General features: G+C 38.3%; 1 protein-coding gene across 2 annotated transcripts; it reads left to right on the top strand.

Annotated features, from left to right (window-relative positions):
- Positions 1–12034: 12034 nt before the first annotated feature.
- Positions 12035–15898, top strand: LOC145058161 (Leucine-rich repeat protein kinase family protein). Of its 2 annotated transcripts, none has more exons than XM_079006074.1 (6): positions 12035–12581; positions 12929–14290; positions 14360–14493; positions 14696–14936; positions 15010–15209; positions 15272–15898. In XM_079006074.1, the coding sequence occupies exons 2-6, from the start codon at positions 12952–12954 to the stop codon at positions 15680–15682; spliced, it is 2325 nt and encodes a 774-aa protein (XP_078862200.1). In that variant the 5' UTR covers positions 12035–12581; positions 12929–12951; the 3' UTR covers positions 15683–15898. The 2 variants fall into 2 exon arrangements, with proteins under 2 accessions (XP_078862200.1, XP_078862201.1); XM_079006075.1 differs by lacking the exon at positions 12035–12581 and adding an exon at positions 12658–12757.
- The last annotated feature ends 1504 nt before the right edge of the window (positions 15899–17402 follow it).

Raw genomic sequence — 17402 nt, 5'->3', positions numbered from 1 at the left:
TCAAGTTCTGAAATTTATATTTGTGATTAAAAGTTTTAATTTAGACAACTTAAATTTCAAACCCTAGATTTTAAAAGTTTTAAAATACAACCCTATACTAATATGATATTACTAGAATAATATATATGTATAACTAAATGCTAGTCTTACCGTTAGTAGGCCTCATTCACGAAGCCGATCTATAAGGTGGGTATAAGGTTGCGGCCTATAAAATGGCGCTTAATGGGTGTACACTCACACCCACCGCTTGCTTGATTGGTGGAGGGTTGTTAGCCGAACGGGTAGGATAGGGCAACCTCATCCTCTCATTAAAAGTATAATTAGAAATACAAAGTAACTACACATATTTTTAAAATTTCCCAATCCTAGTTACTTTAGGAAAAATGAATTGATGCAATCCCATGAAATTACACTTTTCACCTTGCTAAGATGTTAGTGGAGCGTGTGTGGTTTACCGGCACACTAATTGGTTCTAAGCGAAGGTGGCAAAGGGTGATTCATTGTTTATAATAGTTCGATGGAGCGTGTGTGGTTTACCGGCACATCGAATAGGTGATCGTTACAATGAAGGCACCATGTGAATTTGCATGGTAATTCACACCCGCTTTGTGATCCTCGGCATCCCAGTCACAAACAAGAGGGGCATATCGAGATTTAAACATGCCATTGAATAGTTTCAATGAATCTCATCCGAACCTAGGAATTCTCAAAAACACTTAGGACTAATAGTTTATGTTTTGTGATGGAGAATTAGTGAATTGTCATTCACTTACCTTCAATTTATTTGCATGTTAGATTACGGCATCCCTTTTCTAGTATGTAAATGTTATTGTTGGATCCTAGCCCTAATTTTTCTTATTGGGTGATAATTAGGGATTCTTATTCTAATCTATCTTTGTCCTTTTCTAATTGTCGATGTCGAACGCAAACAACGTTGCTGCTAGTTCTTTCACGTTGATGAGCCTTTGCCAAAAGGTCACCTTCGATGGAACGAACTTTAGCGAATGGATAAGATACATTCGCACGATTGCTCGCTATGAGGATAAGGAGTATGTCCTCGATGAGAAGCTCGAGAAAATCAACCCCGAAGTTGCTACTCCTGCCGAAATCACCACCTTTGAAACTCATGAGCGAGATGCAACGAAGGTACATTGCATCATGATCGCCACCATGAACTCCGAATTCCAAAAGTCCTACGAGGACATGTACCCGTACGAAATGCACCAAGACTTATTGGAGAGATACCACCAAAACGCGAGACAAGAGCGTTATGAGATTTTCACCAACATGATTTCCGCTAAGATGGGTCATGGAGAATCTCTTACCGTGCACCTGCAAAAGATGCAAAGGTATGTCGACCGCATTCGCAAGTTAAATGTTGACTTCGGTGAAGACTTGGCGATCGATATGGTGCTTCACTCTTTGCCTCTGATGTACAATCAATTTAGGATGACCTACCATATGAACAAAGAAGAGGTCACCCCAAGCAAGCTCCAAGGTCTCTTGAGGGTTGCTGAGAGCAACTTCAAGGACAAGTCTGTTGCACCTACTCCCAATCCGTCCGCTGCTCCTGTCTTGGCTATTGGTCAAGGAAAGGCAAAGAAGAGGAAAGCTTCATCGAAGAACTATCGCAAGGTGAAAGCCCGAAATGGTGCCTCTTCTAGTGGGACCAAAGTTGATCCCGCTAAGCCCTGCCCTAACCCAAAGGAGGCAGAGTGCCACCACTGCCACAAGATAGGACATTGGAAGAGAAGCTGCCCAGATTACCTGCAAGCAATCAAAGAGGGAAAGATCAAGCCATCTTTCGCAGGTATATACGTAATCAAATCTAACGATTCTAATCATGCTATTTCTTGGGTTCTTGATACTGGTTGTGGTTATCACATTTGTTCTAATGTGCAGGGACTAAGAAGAAGTAGGGATGTGGAGCAAGGAAGGATCAATCTAATCATGGGGAACAGAAGATCGTCGCCTGTGACCAAGATTGGAGTGTATTCTTTAGTGCTTAGAAATAGTTTGGCTTTAGATTTGAACAATTGTTGCTATTCGCCAGAAATGGCTAGAAACATCATTTCATTTCATGGTTTATATAGACAAGGATTTAGATTTTCTTTTAATAATGAGAATGGTTCTATTTTGGCTTATCTAAATGGTGTCTTTTACTTTGAAGCTATACCATGTAATGGAATATATGAAACCGTTATGATTGTTGATAACTTAGGAAATGATGTTTTGAATATTGATTCTTCCAGTATGGATAAAGCATCCTTGTGGCATTGTCGTCTTGGACATGTCAACAAGAAACGCATAGCCCAACTCCAAAAGGATGGAGTGTTGGAGTCATTCGACCTTAGGGAAGATGACACATGCGAGTCTTGTTTGCTTGGAAAGATGACTAAGTCACCCTTCACGAGTACATGTGAAAGGGGCGAGGGTCTATTGGACCTAATACGTACCGATGTATGTGGACCGTTTAGATCAACCACGAAGGATGGGAACCGCTTCTATGTGACTTTTACCGATGACTATAGTAGATATGGGTATATCTACTTAATCAAGCAAAACTCAGACACCTTTGAAAAGTTCAAAGAGTTCAAGAATGAAGTGGAGAATCAATTGGGCAGGAAAATCAAGATGCTTCGATCCGATCGAGGAGGAGAGTACCTAAGTCTTGAATTCCACGATTATCTCAAGGAGTGTGGAATAGTTTCACAATTGACGCCTCCTAGGACACCGCAGTTGAATGGTGTGGCAGAAAGGCGTAATCGAACCTTATTAGATATGGTTCGCTCTATGATGAGTCGTGCTTCACTACCAATCTCTTTTTTGGGGGTATGCCTTGGAGACTGCCGCCCATATCCTTAACCGAGTCCCTACTAAGAAGGTTGCCAAAACACCTCATGAGATGTGGACAGGGAAAGCTCCCTCGTTGGCACATATCAAGGTTTGGGGTTGCGAGGCTTTCGTAAGACGAGATACACGAGTCACAAGAGTTTGAGGTACCTTATGGATCAGCCGAGTCTGAACATGAGGCAGAGGAGGTGGTTGGATGTGCTGAAGGATTATGATTGTGAGATCCTTTACCATCCAGGGAAGGCCAACGTGGTGGCCGACGCCCTAAGCCGTAAGGTGTCGGCAGCCCCTATCAGAGATTTGTGTTTGAGGATGACAGTGATTACTCCGTTGTTGGAACGGATCAGGGAGGCTCAGGTTGAGGGCCTCAAGGAGGAGAGGCAAAAGTGTGAGAGGATAGTGGACCGAGTAGCTTCGTTTGATTATGACAGTCAGGGATTGCTGACGCTTCATGGGAGAGTGTGGGTACCGTACTGGGGTGGGGTACGGCAGGTGTTGATGGACGAGGCTCATAAGTCTCGATTTTCTATCCACCCAGGGGCGACGAAGATGTATAGAGATCTTCGACCCGATTATTGGTGGCCCTGCATGAAGCGAGATGTCGCCTAGTATGTTGAGAGGTGCCTGACCTGCAGGAAGGTCAAGGCGGAGCACCAGAGGCCTCATGGCAAGATGCAGCTGTTAGATATTCCCGTGTGGAAATGGGAGGACATCACCATGGATTTTATCACCAAGCTTCCCAGGACCGCACGAGGGGTAGATTCGATTTGGGTGGTAGTGGATCGGTTGACGAAGAGTGCTCATTTTATCCCGATCCAGGAGAGTATATTGGCAGAAAAGTTAGCCGATATCTATGTGCGTGAGATCGTGGCACGTCATGGAGTGCCGGTATCGGTGGTGTCAGACCGAGATGTCCGTTTTACATCCAGATTCTGGAAGCGGTTTCACGACGAGATGGGTACTCGTCTCCATTTCAGCACCGTTTTCCACCCTCAGACGGACGGGCAGAGCGAGAGGACGATTAAGACTCTCGAAGACATGCTCAGGGCATGTGTTCTAGACTTTGGTGGTAGTTGGGATACGTATCTTCCGTTAGCGGAATTTTCGTATAACAACAGTTATCATGCGAGCATTGATCGACCTCCCTTTTGAGATGCTTTATGGGAGGAAGTGTAGGACCCCGATTTGTTGGGGCGAGGTCGGTCAGCGGGTCATTGGGAGCACAGAGGTGGTGCTCAAGACGACCGAGTTGATTCAGCAGGTCCGTAGTAGACTACAGACTGCGCAGAGTCGGCAGAAGAGCTACGCCGACAGGAGGCGTTCAGACTTGGAGTTCCGGGTGGGCGATATGGTCCTTCTGAAGGTCTCACCCTGGAAGGGTGTCATCAGGTTTCGGAAGAGGGGCAAGCTGGGCCCCAGGTTCATTGGTCCTTTCAGGGTTTTGGCCCGAGTGGGTCGGGTTGCTTATCGGATGGATCTTCCAGTAGAGATTAGCCAGATCCACAACACTTTCCATGTGTCTCAGTTGAGGAAGTGTTTGGTGGATGAGTCAGCAGTTGTCCCCTTAGAAGATATTCAGGTTGATAGCAGCCTGAATTATATTGAGAGGCCGGTCGCGATTCTGGACCAGAAGACAAAGACCTTGAGGAACAAGGCAATTCAGTTAGTGAAGGTGCAGTGGCAGCACCGGAAGCGGTCTGAGTGGACGTGGGAGGCTGAGGAAGAAATGAGAGAGCACTACCCGGAGTTATTTGCAGATTCAGCCGTAGCAGACTTCGAGGACGAAGTCTGAGACAAGTGGGAGAGAATTTTAACGCCCCATTTCTGGTATGTTGCTTTCGTGGCATTTATTTAGAAGTTTTCGAGAGGGACTTGGCGAGTCTATGGCTCGACTCGTCGAGTAGGGACGAGATTTCGAGCACGTGATAGTCGGCGACTCGGCGAGTCCATATTCGGGACTCAGCGAGTCTGCCTGCCAGGTAGAAACCCTAAATCCCCAGGTTTGCACCCTATTTAAACCACCTTATGAGCCCCAAACGCGTCCCCTTCACCCTCAGAGCATCATTTAGCAAACCCTAATTGTTTTCTTGAGTAATTGAGTATTTCTTGTGTGAATCTTGAAGTTTTGAAGAGAAGAAGGAGGCTAGATCCAAAGGAGAAGAAGAAGATCCAAGGTCTTGCACCCATTTCAGAGTTTATTGAGGTATCAGCTGATTTCCTTCTGTTTCTATGATTTATCTATCTTTCACAAGCATATTTAGCCTCTTTTAGCCATTCCTTAGCTTGTTCTTAGTAGAGAGATCATATTAGATTGATTAGCCTTCGGATCTAGCCATGTTTCAGTTCCAAAATCGTAGATCTATTACCTTTATAGAGCCATTTTGCATGATAGCCCTAGATCTACTCTCCTAAGTACCTTTTTAGCCTTTATATCCCTTTTCATGCGTATGTGCACGTAAAGTTGGAAACTTTACGTGGTAAATCAGCCTTAGAAACTCAGATCTATAAATTGTATGCGGTGGTTTCGAGCAGAATCGAGTTTTTAGTATCTGCATGCATGTGACTCGGCGAGTCGTTCTTCGGACTCGGCGAGTCAGGCCGCAAGTCCCCGATCTTTACCCTTTGAGTGATTCCGAGTGGAGGCCAGTGAGCAATAGGATGGACTCAGTGAGTCAGAGGTTAGACTCAGTAATGGAGGGACTCGACCAGTTGTTCATACAACTCGGCGAGTCCAAGACAATCTTCTTAGATCGAAGAACAACTCGTCGAGTTGTTCATATGACTCGACGAGTCGGATGCAGATTGCCTGAGCTTTTGAATCAAGAGGGTACTCGTTGAGTCGATGCCATGCTCGACGAGTAGCCACGAGTAGGGTTGAGAAGTGAGACTAGGGACTCGGCGAGTTGGAGGCCCAACTCGGCGAGTCAGGTCAACTGTATGTTGACTTTGACCGGGAGAGTTGACTTTGACCAGGGATAAAAGAGTCATTTTACCCAAGGCAGTGATTAGCATCTGATTGAGTGTGTTTATGGATTTGTAGCCGGAGAGATACCGGAGCTGCAGCAGTTAGCTTCCAGAGCCATACATACAGCACCCTGTTCGCGAGGTGAGTTTCCTTCCAGTAGGAACGGGTCTAAGGCCACAATGCCGGCCCGTTCAGTTAGCAGTAGTTTCTGGACTTCGGTCCAATGCAGTAGTTAGTATGTTTGACGCCTCCGTGGCTCAGACAGGATTTATGTGCTTATGCTAGATGATATGTTATGCTATGCCGTGTTCAGTTAGTCCGGACTTCGGTCCGATGCAGGGGACAGGGTCCCAGTCAGTTTCGGACTTCGGTCCGATGTAGGGGACGGGGTCCCAGTCAGTTTTCGGACTTCGGTCCGATACAGGGGACGGGGTCCCACATAGTTAATCCGGACTTCGGTCCGATGCAGGGGACGGGGTCCCAGTCAGTGGGCAAGGCCTAGTATGTGCTTTTTATGTATTGTATGGTATGTGGTAGTTTGGGGGAGCTCACTAAGCTTCGTGCTTACAGTTTCAGTTTTGGTTTCAGGTACTTCCGCAAGCAAAGGGAAGAACTCGGGATGATGGCATCGCACACACCACAACTTCAGTTTTTGTCCTGGGAGTTGATTCAGTTTCTTGATATGTTTGGATATAGTTGTGTTACAGTTTCTCTCACATTATTTTATTATGGTTTTTGAAACACGCAACGTATGGTTTTAATATGTGATACTCAGTTTCATGGTTTTTGTTATAATAAAAATTGAAATTTTTGGGTCGTATTTTTGGGTTGTTTCACATGAACAATTTAAAAGCTACTTATTAGCACAAGTTGTCGGTATTTTAAAATCTCATGAACACAAGGTCATGGTAAAATGCAAAATTAAGTATATATGTGGGTCCTTTAGCTCTTGTTGCGAAGGGAGAAATTTCAAAAGAAAAGAAGTCCAAGGAAAAAGTAGTTGTTGATGATTCTGATTCAAATGCGACATATGACGAATTTACCAGTGAAGAAAAGGCTCTCGTGATCAGTAATCTAAAGAAATTATTTGAGAAGAATTATTCTAAGTTCAGAGGCAATGGTAACGCGAGGACTGATGGTGGAGGTATTGGCTACAAATGAGGAAATTCGTATGCTGAACAGAACAAATGTGATGGAGTAAAAAATTATCAACAAGAATAAGAGAAGAAAGAAAAGAAATTACTTAGTGATTCAGGCTATGACTGTAATTACTGCAATGGGAAGAACCATTTTGCAAGAGAATGTATGTTGTGAAACATGAATGAGAATAAAGAGAAAGAGAAAGATGAAGCCTATTAAATGCAAAAGATTGAGGATCTGAAAAAGTCAAAAGTTCATGGAAAAGCTTTGGTAGTGGAAGAGGATAATAACGATGATGGAAATATTGAAGTTTAGGTAACTAGACACAAAAGATAAGGAGGTTTGTAGACCAGCTAACGGTTATATAAAGAAGTTTGTAAGCCTTTTCACCACCACGGTTATACACCCATTGAGAGTTTACTTTTTACTCTTATGTGAGACACATTCTCACACCCATTTGTTTTGCCAAATTTTATTCCAACTATTCAATTTTGAGTATCGATATCTCATTCACTCATATTTTTGTTTTGGAGACATCATATATTGTTTTGAAGTTCTTACGGAGAACAGCATAATCTACTACAGAATGTGTCCAAAGTTTAATAAAAATAAATATTTTTATTAAATTTTCCAACAACTTCCAGGTAGCTACAACACAACTTAAGATATTTGTCATCAAATTATTTCAATTTTTTTGGAAACAATAAATCAAAATTATTTTCGTACTCTTCGAATTCTTCAAATATTGTTTCAAGAGAAGTCATCACTTGATCAACAATATATAAAAAATATTTAACTTTAAATTATTCTCAACTAAAAGTACGGTATCTTAATTACTTGAATCATCATCAAATTGTTTTTTTTCTATGAATGGGATGCTTTCAAGGAAATATCAAGCCAATTTTCATTCCAATGGAAAGTTATTTAGCATCATCAATTGTCTTAGAGAACTATGTTTCTCTAAACTCCTCAAAAAAACTCAATTAACATATTCACTCCTTTTATAGCGCGACATCGAAAAATATATCATTCGATTGTAAATTTTTGCTAACCAAATTCATCATGTGTAGTATTTTAGCGTGAGTTTTTGGAATTAGAACAAAACATGTGATTTTGTCATTGGATTACCGGATTGTCACTGAACTGTATGTAAAATTACCTCTCTTTATGACATGTGTCATGTACGATCACCCAACTCCCACACTCTAAAAACACCCATGCTAAAAAGTAAAATATTACTTCATATTTTAATATTTTGCAGAAAATAAAAAAATTCGTCTCCTTTATGACATGTGGTATGTAGGATCACTCACCTTGCACACTCTAAAAAAGACCATACTAGAAAAAGACCATACTAGAAAGTAAAATATTACACTTCATATTTTCGAACATAAATATTTAAATTTAAGAACATGCTCATTTCATACATTTATTTCTTCCCCTCATTCCATACTACCAAGTAACAACTTTTGGTGGAAAAAACAAAAAAATAGAAAATATACGAATATAAAAATAAAATAAATAAATAAAAGGTAGTCATCCGTGTAATTGATACCTACCTTCCTTGAGATGCAAAGTTCTTTGCTTAATTGAAGTAATTTGTAATGATAAAACTTTGAACTTTAAAGTAGATTTTTTTTTTCTTTTTACATAATGTTATGTTATTTTATAAATAATATCAAAACACTTGATAACATTTTTATAATATATATATATATATATATATATATATATATATATATATATATATATATATATATATATATATATATATATATATGATTAAAGCGTAATAAATTTAATAAATGTCGTATATATGAGTTTTTAAAAAGATGTAAAACTGTTTTGCTGTTTTTTTATTACCTTTGATGAGAGTAGAATATAATGTTTTGATAAACGTAAATAGTTTAGCGATTATGCATAAATTATGAACTTAATTTTTTCTTTTTTGGATTGCAAGTTTTATTTTCAAACAAAAGAAATGTGTTAGTATCGACGTTAAATGAGATGGATATCTTTAACAAACACAATTCGTATGTCTTCTTTTGATTTTTGTATTTTTGTAAAGGAAAAACTTTGTTATACAAATTATTGGCCAAAGGAAAAATTGTATATTTCATATTTGGATGTGTATCTTACGTTTTTTATCAGAAAAAAAAAATCTAATATATCTAACTTCATGAATTTTTAATTTTTTTTTGTCTTTTTTAATTAGAAATCTATATTGATTTAAAAAATTACAAAAAAATTTGTTGTATTTTTCTTAATTTTTAATAGTTAGGATTTATTTTTATCAAAATAATAAAAATAAATATATAAACATTCTTAATTTTTAGTACTCTTTAAGACCTTCATATTGATATATAAAAAATATTTTTTTTTAAGTTGTGTTCAAATTTACATGTGAATCTTAACAATATCAATTTTTTATAAAACAAATCAAATATGTATACTTATTGTGTCAGGTTTTTTTTAATAAATTTTGATCTTTTACATGCGAATTTTAGATATTCACCTACAAATACCATTAAATTTATTTGTATATGATCAAAATGTTAAAATCGTTACAAAAATCAAGTAAATTTATATTTAATTTAGTTAGATTCAAATATGAATGTAATTTTTTTTTTTCTGACAAATCTGTTTCAAGCGGGGCCCGATTTCGGGCAAGGTCCGTTATATGTTTGTTATGTATGATATGTGGTGTTTTGGGGAACTCATTAAGCTTCGTACTTACGGTTTTCAGTTTATGTTTCAGGTACTTCCGGATTCAAAAGGAAAAGTTCGGGGTGATCGCATCGCACACACCACATTGTTTTGCATTTTACTTTACTCTGATGTATTTGGATGTTTTGGTCGTACTTGATTCTATTATGGTTTTATGAACATGTTTTGAAAGATGGTTTTATTACTACAATTTTCAGTTTATGTTTCAGGTACTTTCGGATCCAAGGGAAAGAGCTTGGGGTGATCGCATCGCACAGCACATACCACGGTGTTCCGCATTTTACTTTACTCTGATGTATTCGGATGTTTTGGTCATACTTGATTCTATTATGGTTGTATGAACATGTTTTGAAAGATGGTTTTATTATTCTAAATTGAAATTTTTGGTCTTAATTTTTGGGACGTTACACAAACACTAGAGTTGGAAGATGGCCATTTGATGGGGTGCCGATTGATCCATAAAAATATTTGGTGGAGTTAGACATATTATTGGCAGAAGAATCGAATAAAGAACAATAGCAAGCTAAAAACCAGGAAATATGACGCATTCCTCTAATAGTCATGATGCCTATTCCTATGGAATTCCTTTGTAAGAGAATAAGAGATAGTTTTGGAAAAATAACGAGAGTGTTGTGTTACTTTCCTGACACCTCCTATGAAGGATGTATTTATAGAGTTGGAAAAGGGAACAACACATGGTATCTTGGACAATTTTTATACCTCTATTATGTGTGTGTTTTTGTGTTTTTTATAGGAGATCCTCGGCAGCCAATGATACTTTGTTGGAACTCGGCGGGATACTTTGGCGACTCGGTATTGTTTTAGGCTCAAGGATCCCTTGATTCAGTTCGACCTTCGATTTGACTAATGGTATATTGTTATCCATGTCAGTTATGAGTAAGGATCGGTTGTATTGTTGTCAATTCTTGGCCGCATTAAGGTGATACACTACTAGTTATATATTATATATTTATGTGATATATATGCATATGTCATGCTGGAACTGATGTTAAGATGTTAAGATGATGTGGTGTTATACCTAGTTGCCATGCTAGGATTGCTATTATGATGTTATGGTGGTGATGAAATGATATTTTATGATCTTTTATGTAATATTTTATTGTAGGCTTAATGTATGAGATGTTGATTATGGTAACAAGTTAAAATAGTTGCAATCTATAGTTAATAGATATGATGATAGTGATATAGTTTTTACACTATGTTGTATACATGCCATATTGTTTTATTATTAGATACATGTATTGTCATTCCATATTAAGGGGGTGTTTGGATAAATTAACTTATAACTTATTAGTTTATTGCTTATTAACTTATTGCGGTGGGAATAAGCAGTTTTTGCAAAAGTGTTTGTGGTGGGATAAGCAATAAGCAATAAGCAAGAGAGAGGATGCTTATTAAAATCAGTTTATTTAGCTTATTCCTACCACAATAAGTTGATTTTTAAGGATTCATATCCAAACATTTAAACTTAACTTATCGTGGTAGGAATAAGCAATAAACACCATTTTTTTTTCCTATCCAAACACCCTCTAATATAGGGTATGAGTTGACTCGATGTAAATGAGAGACTAAAGTCTGATTAATGATGTGCTGCTACCTACTAGTGATGTTGATGTGATGTGTCACTATTAAGGTGATGAAGACCTTAAACCATTCTAAAGCGATTTGTCGACGTTGGCAAGCTTGCTACCTGGAAGTGTTGTATGGTTTCTTAAAGATGTGATATACATTCCTCTTGTTATACTCTTCCTCTTTATTGGATTATCGTGTGAAAAGAATTTCTGAAGCCGTGTGGTCATTGATGAGTTTTAGATATATAGAAAATAAAATGAGAGGTACCCGAAATAAGTTTTAGATAGATGAATGAAATGAGAGGTACCTTGATGTTGATGTGATTCAATGTCGATGTTATTTTATATAATGATTTTTTATAAGACACATCGACAATAGATGAAATATTGATCGAAAATCTAATAAAAGGAAAATGATAAATTGTATGCCGATCAGTCATTATTTCTTGACTTAATATAGAATCATTTAATTATGAGATATTGACTATATAAGAATGAAAAACTCTCAAATGTATGATGATAACTTATATATGTGATTATAATATTATATCATCATCATCACTGATGGCAGGGCATATAATGATATAAAAACATGAACAACATATTTGTATCCTTAAAAAAGTTACACAAGATATTATATAAATAAACGTAATTGCAAAAATAAAATAAAATAATTAATATATTCAAAAGAAAGAAGTACCCTGGTCACAAACATAGACACATGGATACTTTATCGAACTTCTTTATCTTTTTCCAGTAAATAGAGATATATACGGTGTGTATTCTGCAGCCTTTCGGGAGGTGCATTAACACACACACACTAGAAATACACAGACATGGAGGTGAAGGATTTATAGTGCAGGAATCTTTGAAATAATCCTTTTCTTTTTCAGCTCCCCTGTCATCCCTAACCTCCATTAAAGCTATAAAAGCTTGTAACTTTTTAAGGAACACGTAACTATGTGTGTATCGTTGTGTGTTTAAGAAACTGCTCAAGAACACAGTGATCGGGAATCGTTGGATTTGGAAAAACCAACTAAATTTGAGTTGGGTTTTTGTCATTTTAGATTGAAATTGAAGTCAAACATATGATAATTTGACTTCATTTCAAAGACACTCTGTTTTCACGATTTCTGCTAAGGTGTTCTTGTCTTTCTCTATGCACATGAAATCATGTGTGTTTGATTCGGTTTCTTTCTTTTCCTCTTCCGAAAAGCAAGAATTCATATTTTATTGGTCCCACTAAGCTTCATACAGCTTCAATCCCGAAGAACTTTGCCTCTTCTACACTCAAAATTCAAAAGGTAGTCCTTCAATTCAACCTACTTATTCCCCTTTCATGAGTTTTAGTATCGTTTTTCTTACAAAAACTTCAAATTTCTCATATGGGTGTTTAATTGTTAGTGTGGTTTGTGTTTAACAATCATATTCCTTCATTGCATACGAGTTAATTGGTGTCTGCATAATGTCTGACCTTCAAGTATGAATCTTTGACCTTGAATCCGCATGAACATTATGTTTTATGTAAATTAAGGTTACAAGAATCATAATTAAGGCTTTCCCATTTGGCTAATTACAGTTCTAGATATGGGAAAGAGTTCAAGTCTCCAAATTTCATCAATATTCTGATACAATCTGTTCTCGTTTTCAGGATCTTCATATGTTCTAAACGCAATGGCTAGAACTCATTATTCATGGCAATCAGCAGTTGTACTCCTTGCTATTTTGATTGTACCAATTCGGTGCTCCGATCGCCATAATATCTCTCAAGAACAAACCCTTTTGAGAATCCAACAACTTCTGTATTACCCTGTCATTCTTAGCAGCTGGAACAACACCACAGATTTCTGCAACACAGTTCAAAGTTCATCAGTAACAGTTATTTGCTACGAAGGCGTAATAACACAACTTCACATCATCAATAGCTATAAAACCCATCAATTGCCTGAAGATTTCTCGATAGACACATTTGTTACAACCCTTATTAACCTTCAAAGCTTAAAAGTCCTCAAACTGGTTTCATTAGGTCTATGGGGACGAATGCCTGCAAAAATTTCCCATTTATCATCGCTAGAAATCCTCAACATTACTTCAAATCACTTCAATGGCAAAATCCCATCGGAAATCACATCTTTAACGAATCTCCAATCACTTGTTCTCGATGACAACAACTTTACTGGATGGATTCCATCTCGTATCGGATTCTTATCACGTTTATCAGTTTTGAGCATGAAGAACAATTCGCTAAACGGGTTGTTGCCAGATTCTTTAGGGAAACTAACTGATCTTCGAGTTCTTATGCTTTCTCACAACAACTTTTCGGGCGAATCCCCGGATCTTAGTGATTTGAAAAACCTCCGAGTTCTTGAACTTGGAGGTAATTCACTAGGACCCAAGTTCCCTAGAGTCCCATACAAAATTACCTCCATTGTTCTTCGAGAGAACAAGTTCACCAATGGTTTACCCGAAGAATTGCATTCATTTTATCAACTTCAAAAGCTAGACATAGCTTTAAACCGATTCGTTGGACCCTTTCCAACTTCTATTCTATCTTTACCATCGATAACTTATTTAGACATAAACGGGAACCGGTTTACGGGATTGCTTTCCGAGGATCTCGCATGTAATCCGGGATTCCAGTTCGTTGACTTGTCGGCTAATCTTCTAACCGGGAAGCTTCCGGAATGTCTCGTGTCTTCAAAGGTCCGGAATGTGGTGTACAACGGGAATTGCTTGAGTACGAACGACGGAAACGAAACTAAAAGTCAAAAACCGATTTCATTTTGTAGAACCGCAGCTTTGGCAGTCGGAATCATACCCCGGAATCACAAAACAAGTAACTGGACAAAAGCAGCTCTTGCATTGGGGATCACCGGAGGGATTCTGTTGATCGGTGTGGCGTTCTTGATTTTCCGGCGAGTTCATGGTAAAAAGATGGAGAAAAAGCCTCCGGCGAGGGTGATAGAGGAAAACCTGACGAGTTCTTACTCGTCGAAGTTGCTTTCGGATGCAAGTAAGCCTTCTCTACTTTGACTTTTTAAGGTCAAAGTTCAATATTAACAATGAATTTCAAATTTTGAAGGATATGTTACTCGAGTCATGAAGCTTGGAACAGTAGGAATCCCGGCTTATCATGCTTTTTCATTGGAAGAACTCGAGGAAGCTACTAATGGCTTTGATACATCCACCTTCATGGGCGAAGGGTCCCACGGTCAGGTACATTCTTATTTCCTGATGATATCCGGAAGTATCCGATACTTCAGATACTTCCTGAAGATATAGCATCGGATAACCAGAACATTAAAAAATGTTCTGGTTATCTGTCACTTCCTATGATATCAGTATTGAGCTGATACTGATGTCCAATGTTTTTTTAACAAAATGTATTGATCATTTTGACTAATTTACTGAATATCAGATGTACAGAGGTCGGCTAAAGGATGGATCATATGTAGCTATCCAATGTCTAAAAATGAAAAAAAACCACAGCACACAAACGTTTACGCGTCACATAGAGTTGATCTCAAAACTTAGACACCAACATTTAGTCAGTGCTCTGGGCCACTGCTATGAATTTTACCTCGATGACTCGAGTGTCAGCAGGCTATTTCTCGTGTTTGAGTATATGCCAAATGGGACCCTTCGGGACTGGATTTCAGGTCAAATTTGAAATAATTTAAACTTCATATCATCAAGAAACTAGAAATTTTTTAACTCTGATGTGTATAATAGGGAACAAAGGAAAAAACTTGTCATGGAGTCAAAGAATAGCAGCTGCTATTGGTATAGTGAAGGGAATACAATTTCTTCACACGGGCATCCTGCCCCGTGTGTTCTCGGGCAGTTTAAAGATAACCGATGTTTTGTTGGATCAGAATTTTGGTGCAAAGATTAGCACCTACAACCTGCCATTGTTGGAGAAAGTCGAAAAGGTATTAATACTGTGAAATATTTCATAATAATGTTAATGTGAGCTCATTCTTGATGTAAACAGGAAGGTTATTTCAAAAGTTTCAAAGAGACGAATCGTGTGAAAGTTAGCCATCCAGAGAAACTTGATGTGTATGATTTCGGTGTTATACTGCTTGAGATCATTTCAGGGAGACCGATTTGCACACAGAAGGAAGTAGAGTGTTTAAAAGAACAGTTTCAGAGCAGAATGAGAGCTGATGATGGAGCTATGAAGGAGATGGTTGATGTGACAATACGTGACAAATGTTGTGATCAATCTTTAATTACAATGATGGAAGTTTGCAACGGGTGTTTGCTTGATGATATAGCAGATAGACCTTCTGTGGAAGACATGCTTTGGAATTTGCAATTTGCTGCTCAGGTTCAGGAGGCCTGGCATAGTGGCCATGGATCTCCGGTGTCATCTTCACAACCTGCAATCACAGAGCGATAGCATTATGGGTTCTTGTGGACTCCAACCATTGAAAGGAGTTTCATTTGTAAAGAGTGTAAGAATCGTTCTAGCTCATTGATTTCTATTTGAGGTAGATAGGTTATCGGTTTATGTAAGTTTTGTAATGATTAGATGCAGGAATAATGTGTAATTAATAACACATTGTATGATGATGTCTTATTGTATGCAAGTAATCAAACTCTTGGTTTTCGGTAATTCTGTGAATGTTAATCCTACATTACCCTAGAATTTGTTAAGTAGTTAGAGATGAGAGAAAGGCTCGAGTCCATTAAAGGTGATTATTACAACACTGTAACGAGAAACTGTAACCTGTTTCATCGACAACATTAGTGACTCCTTTGTACTCAGCCTGGAACGAGAAACTGTAACATGTTGCTTGGACGACCATGAGACTAGATTGTCACCGAACAAGTGCCCGATCATGGATCGTTGGAGGCAGGACATCCCCTACAATTGATTTCAAAATAAACAATCAAGCTAGAGGTAGTCGATGGATGGAGTTGAAGACTATAGTCAAATACTGAAGACCACCGTCAGGGTTGTGATGCGATAGAGAGTGGGATCGGAAAATGGAGGATCAATGTGGTCTAGTTTTAACTATACATCCGCTACTGTGCGACAAGGGTTACAATAACATGTGAGCTCGCCGTAAAAGTTCCAACGCATATATGTGTTGGGATAGGAAAAGGTTGGTCATGAGAAAATATGAAAGATGACACATGTGAGTCATCACAAACTCAAATGAGAGCAATCTCACATGTGATCACGTTGTAAAAGTTCCAACTCATATTTGAGTTGGGATACGAAAAGTTCGGTCTTGTCTCAAGATGTTGCAATCCCAAGAAAATATGAAAGATGACCCATGTCAGTCATCACAAACTCAAATAAGAGTGACGAGATGATGTGGTGGAGCAGGTCCGAAGACTAGCAAAATAATATCGTCAAAATACAGAAGCAAGAAAGTCGTGGTATCTCCCTGTTTAAAGATGAACAAGGAAGAGTCAGATTTGCCATGTGTAAAACTAATTCATGTAATAAATGTGGCAAACCGATGGAACCATGTTTTGGGGGCTTGCTTTAAGCCAACTAGGGATTTCTACCGAAGGCATATATGATTTAGGTGAGTTGAATCATGAAATCTCAGAGGCCGATGCATGTAGACTATCTCGTTCAATTGACCGTGCAAGAAAGCATTTTTAACATACAATTGATAGATCATCGAGTGGTGAGAGATTGCTATGCTAAGGACATATCAAATCGTTTCCACTTTGACAAACAAGTTAAATGTCTTACCGCAGTATATACTAGGTCGCTGACATTTCTCGTTTGCAACCATACAGGTTTTATACCTTCCAAGAGAACTATATGTCTTGCATTTCTTCCTAAGCAATCACATAGATTGGACAACATCAGCCCTCATAGGCCTCAGAACAAGTACCCATGTCTTGATAGAAATAAGAGCACCAAATTCATCATTTATGGTAATGGTCCAGTTAGGGATACATAAGGCTTGAAGATGGGATTTATGCATAGGGGACACAATATGGATGATCATGCTCAAACTAGAACACAAGAAGATTTAACATGGTTCACTTGATATGTTTAACTAAGCTACGTCGACATGTAAACTAGAAAGATTCTTTTATTGCTTAATAAATGTTATACAAATTTAAGTATTTACTACACTCATAATGTAGGC

Source organism: Lactuca serriola, chromosome 6, assembly GCF_051521515.1.
Source record: "Lactuca serriola cultivar US96UC23 chromosome 6, Lser_US96UC23_V15, whole genome shotgun sequence".
NCBI lineage: Eukaryota > Viridiplantae > Streptophyta > Magnoliopsida > Asterales > Asteraceae > Lactuca > Lactuca serriola.
Note: the sequence above shows the minus strand (reverse complement) of the source record. Positions and strands in the feature narration are given on the sequence as shown.

What these genes read in the sequence shown, in the direction of transcription:
- LOC145058161 (XM_079006074.1), top strand. Translation starts at nt 12,952, where the DNA reads ATGGCTAGAACTCATTATTCATGGCAATCAGCAGTTGTACTCCTTGCT. An exon ending in CCTTCGGGACTGGATTTCAG is followed by an intron (nt 14,937 to 15,009) that starts GTCAAATTTGAA and finishes TGTGTATAATAG; the next exon opens with GGAACAAAGGAAAAAACTTG. An exon ending in TGTTGGAGAAAGTCGAAAAG is followed by an intron (nt 15,210 to 15,271) that starts GTATTAATACTG and finishes TGATGTAAACAG; the next exon opens with GAAGGTTATTTCAAAAGTTT.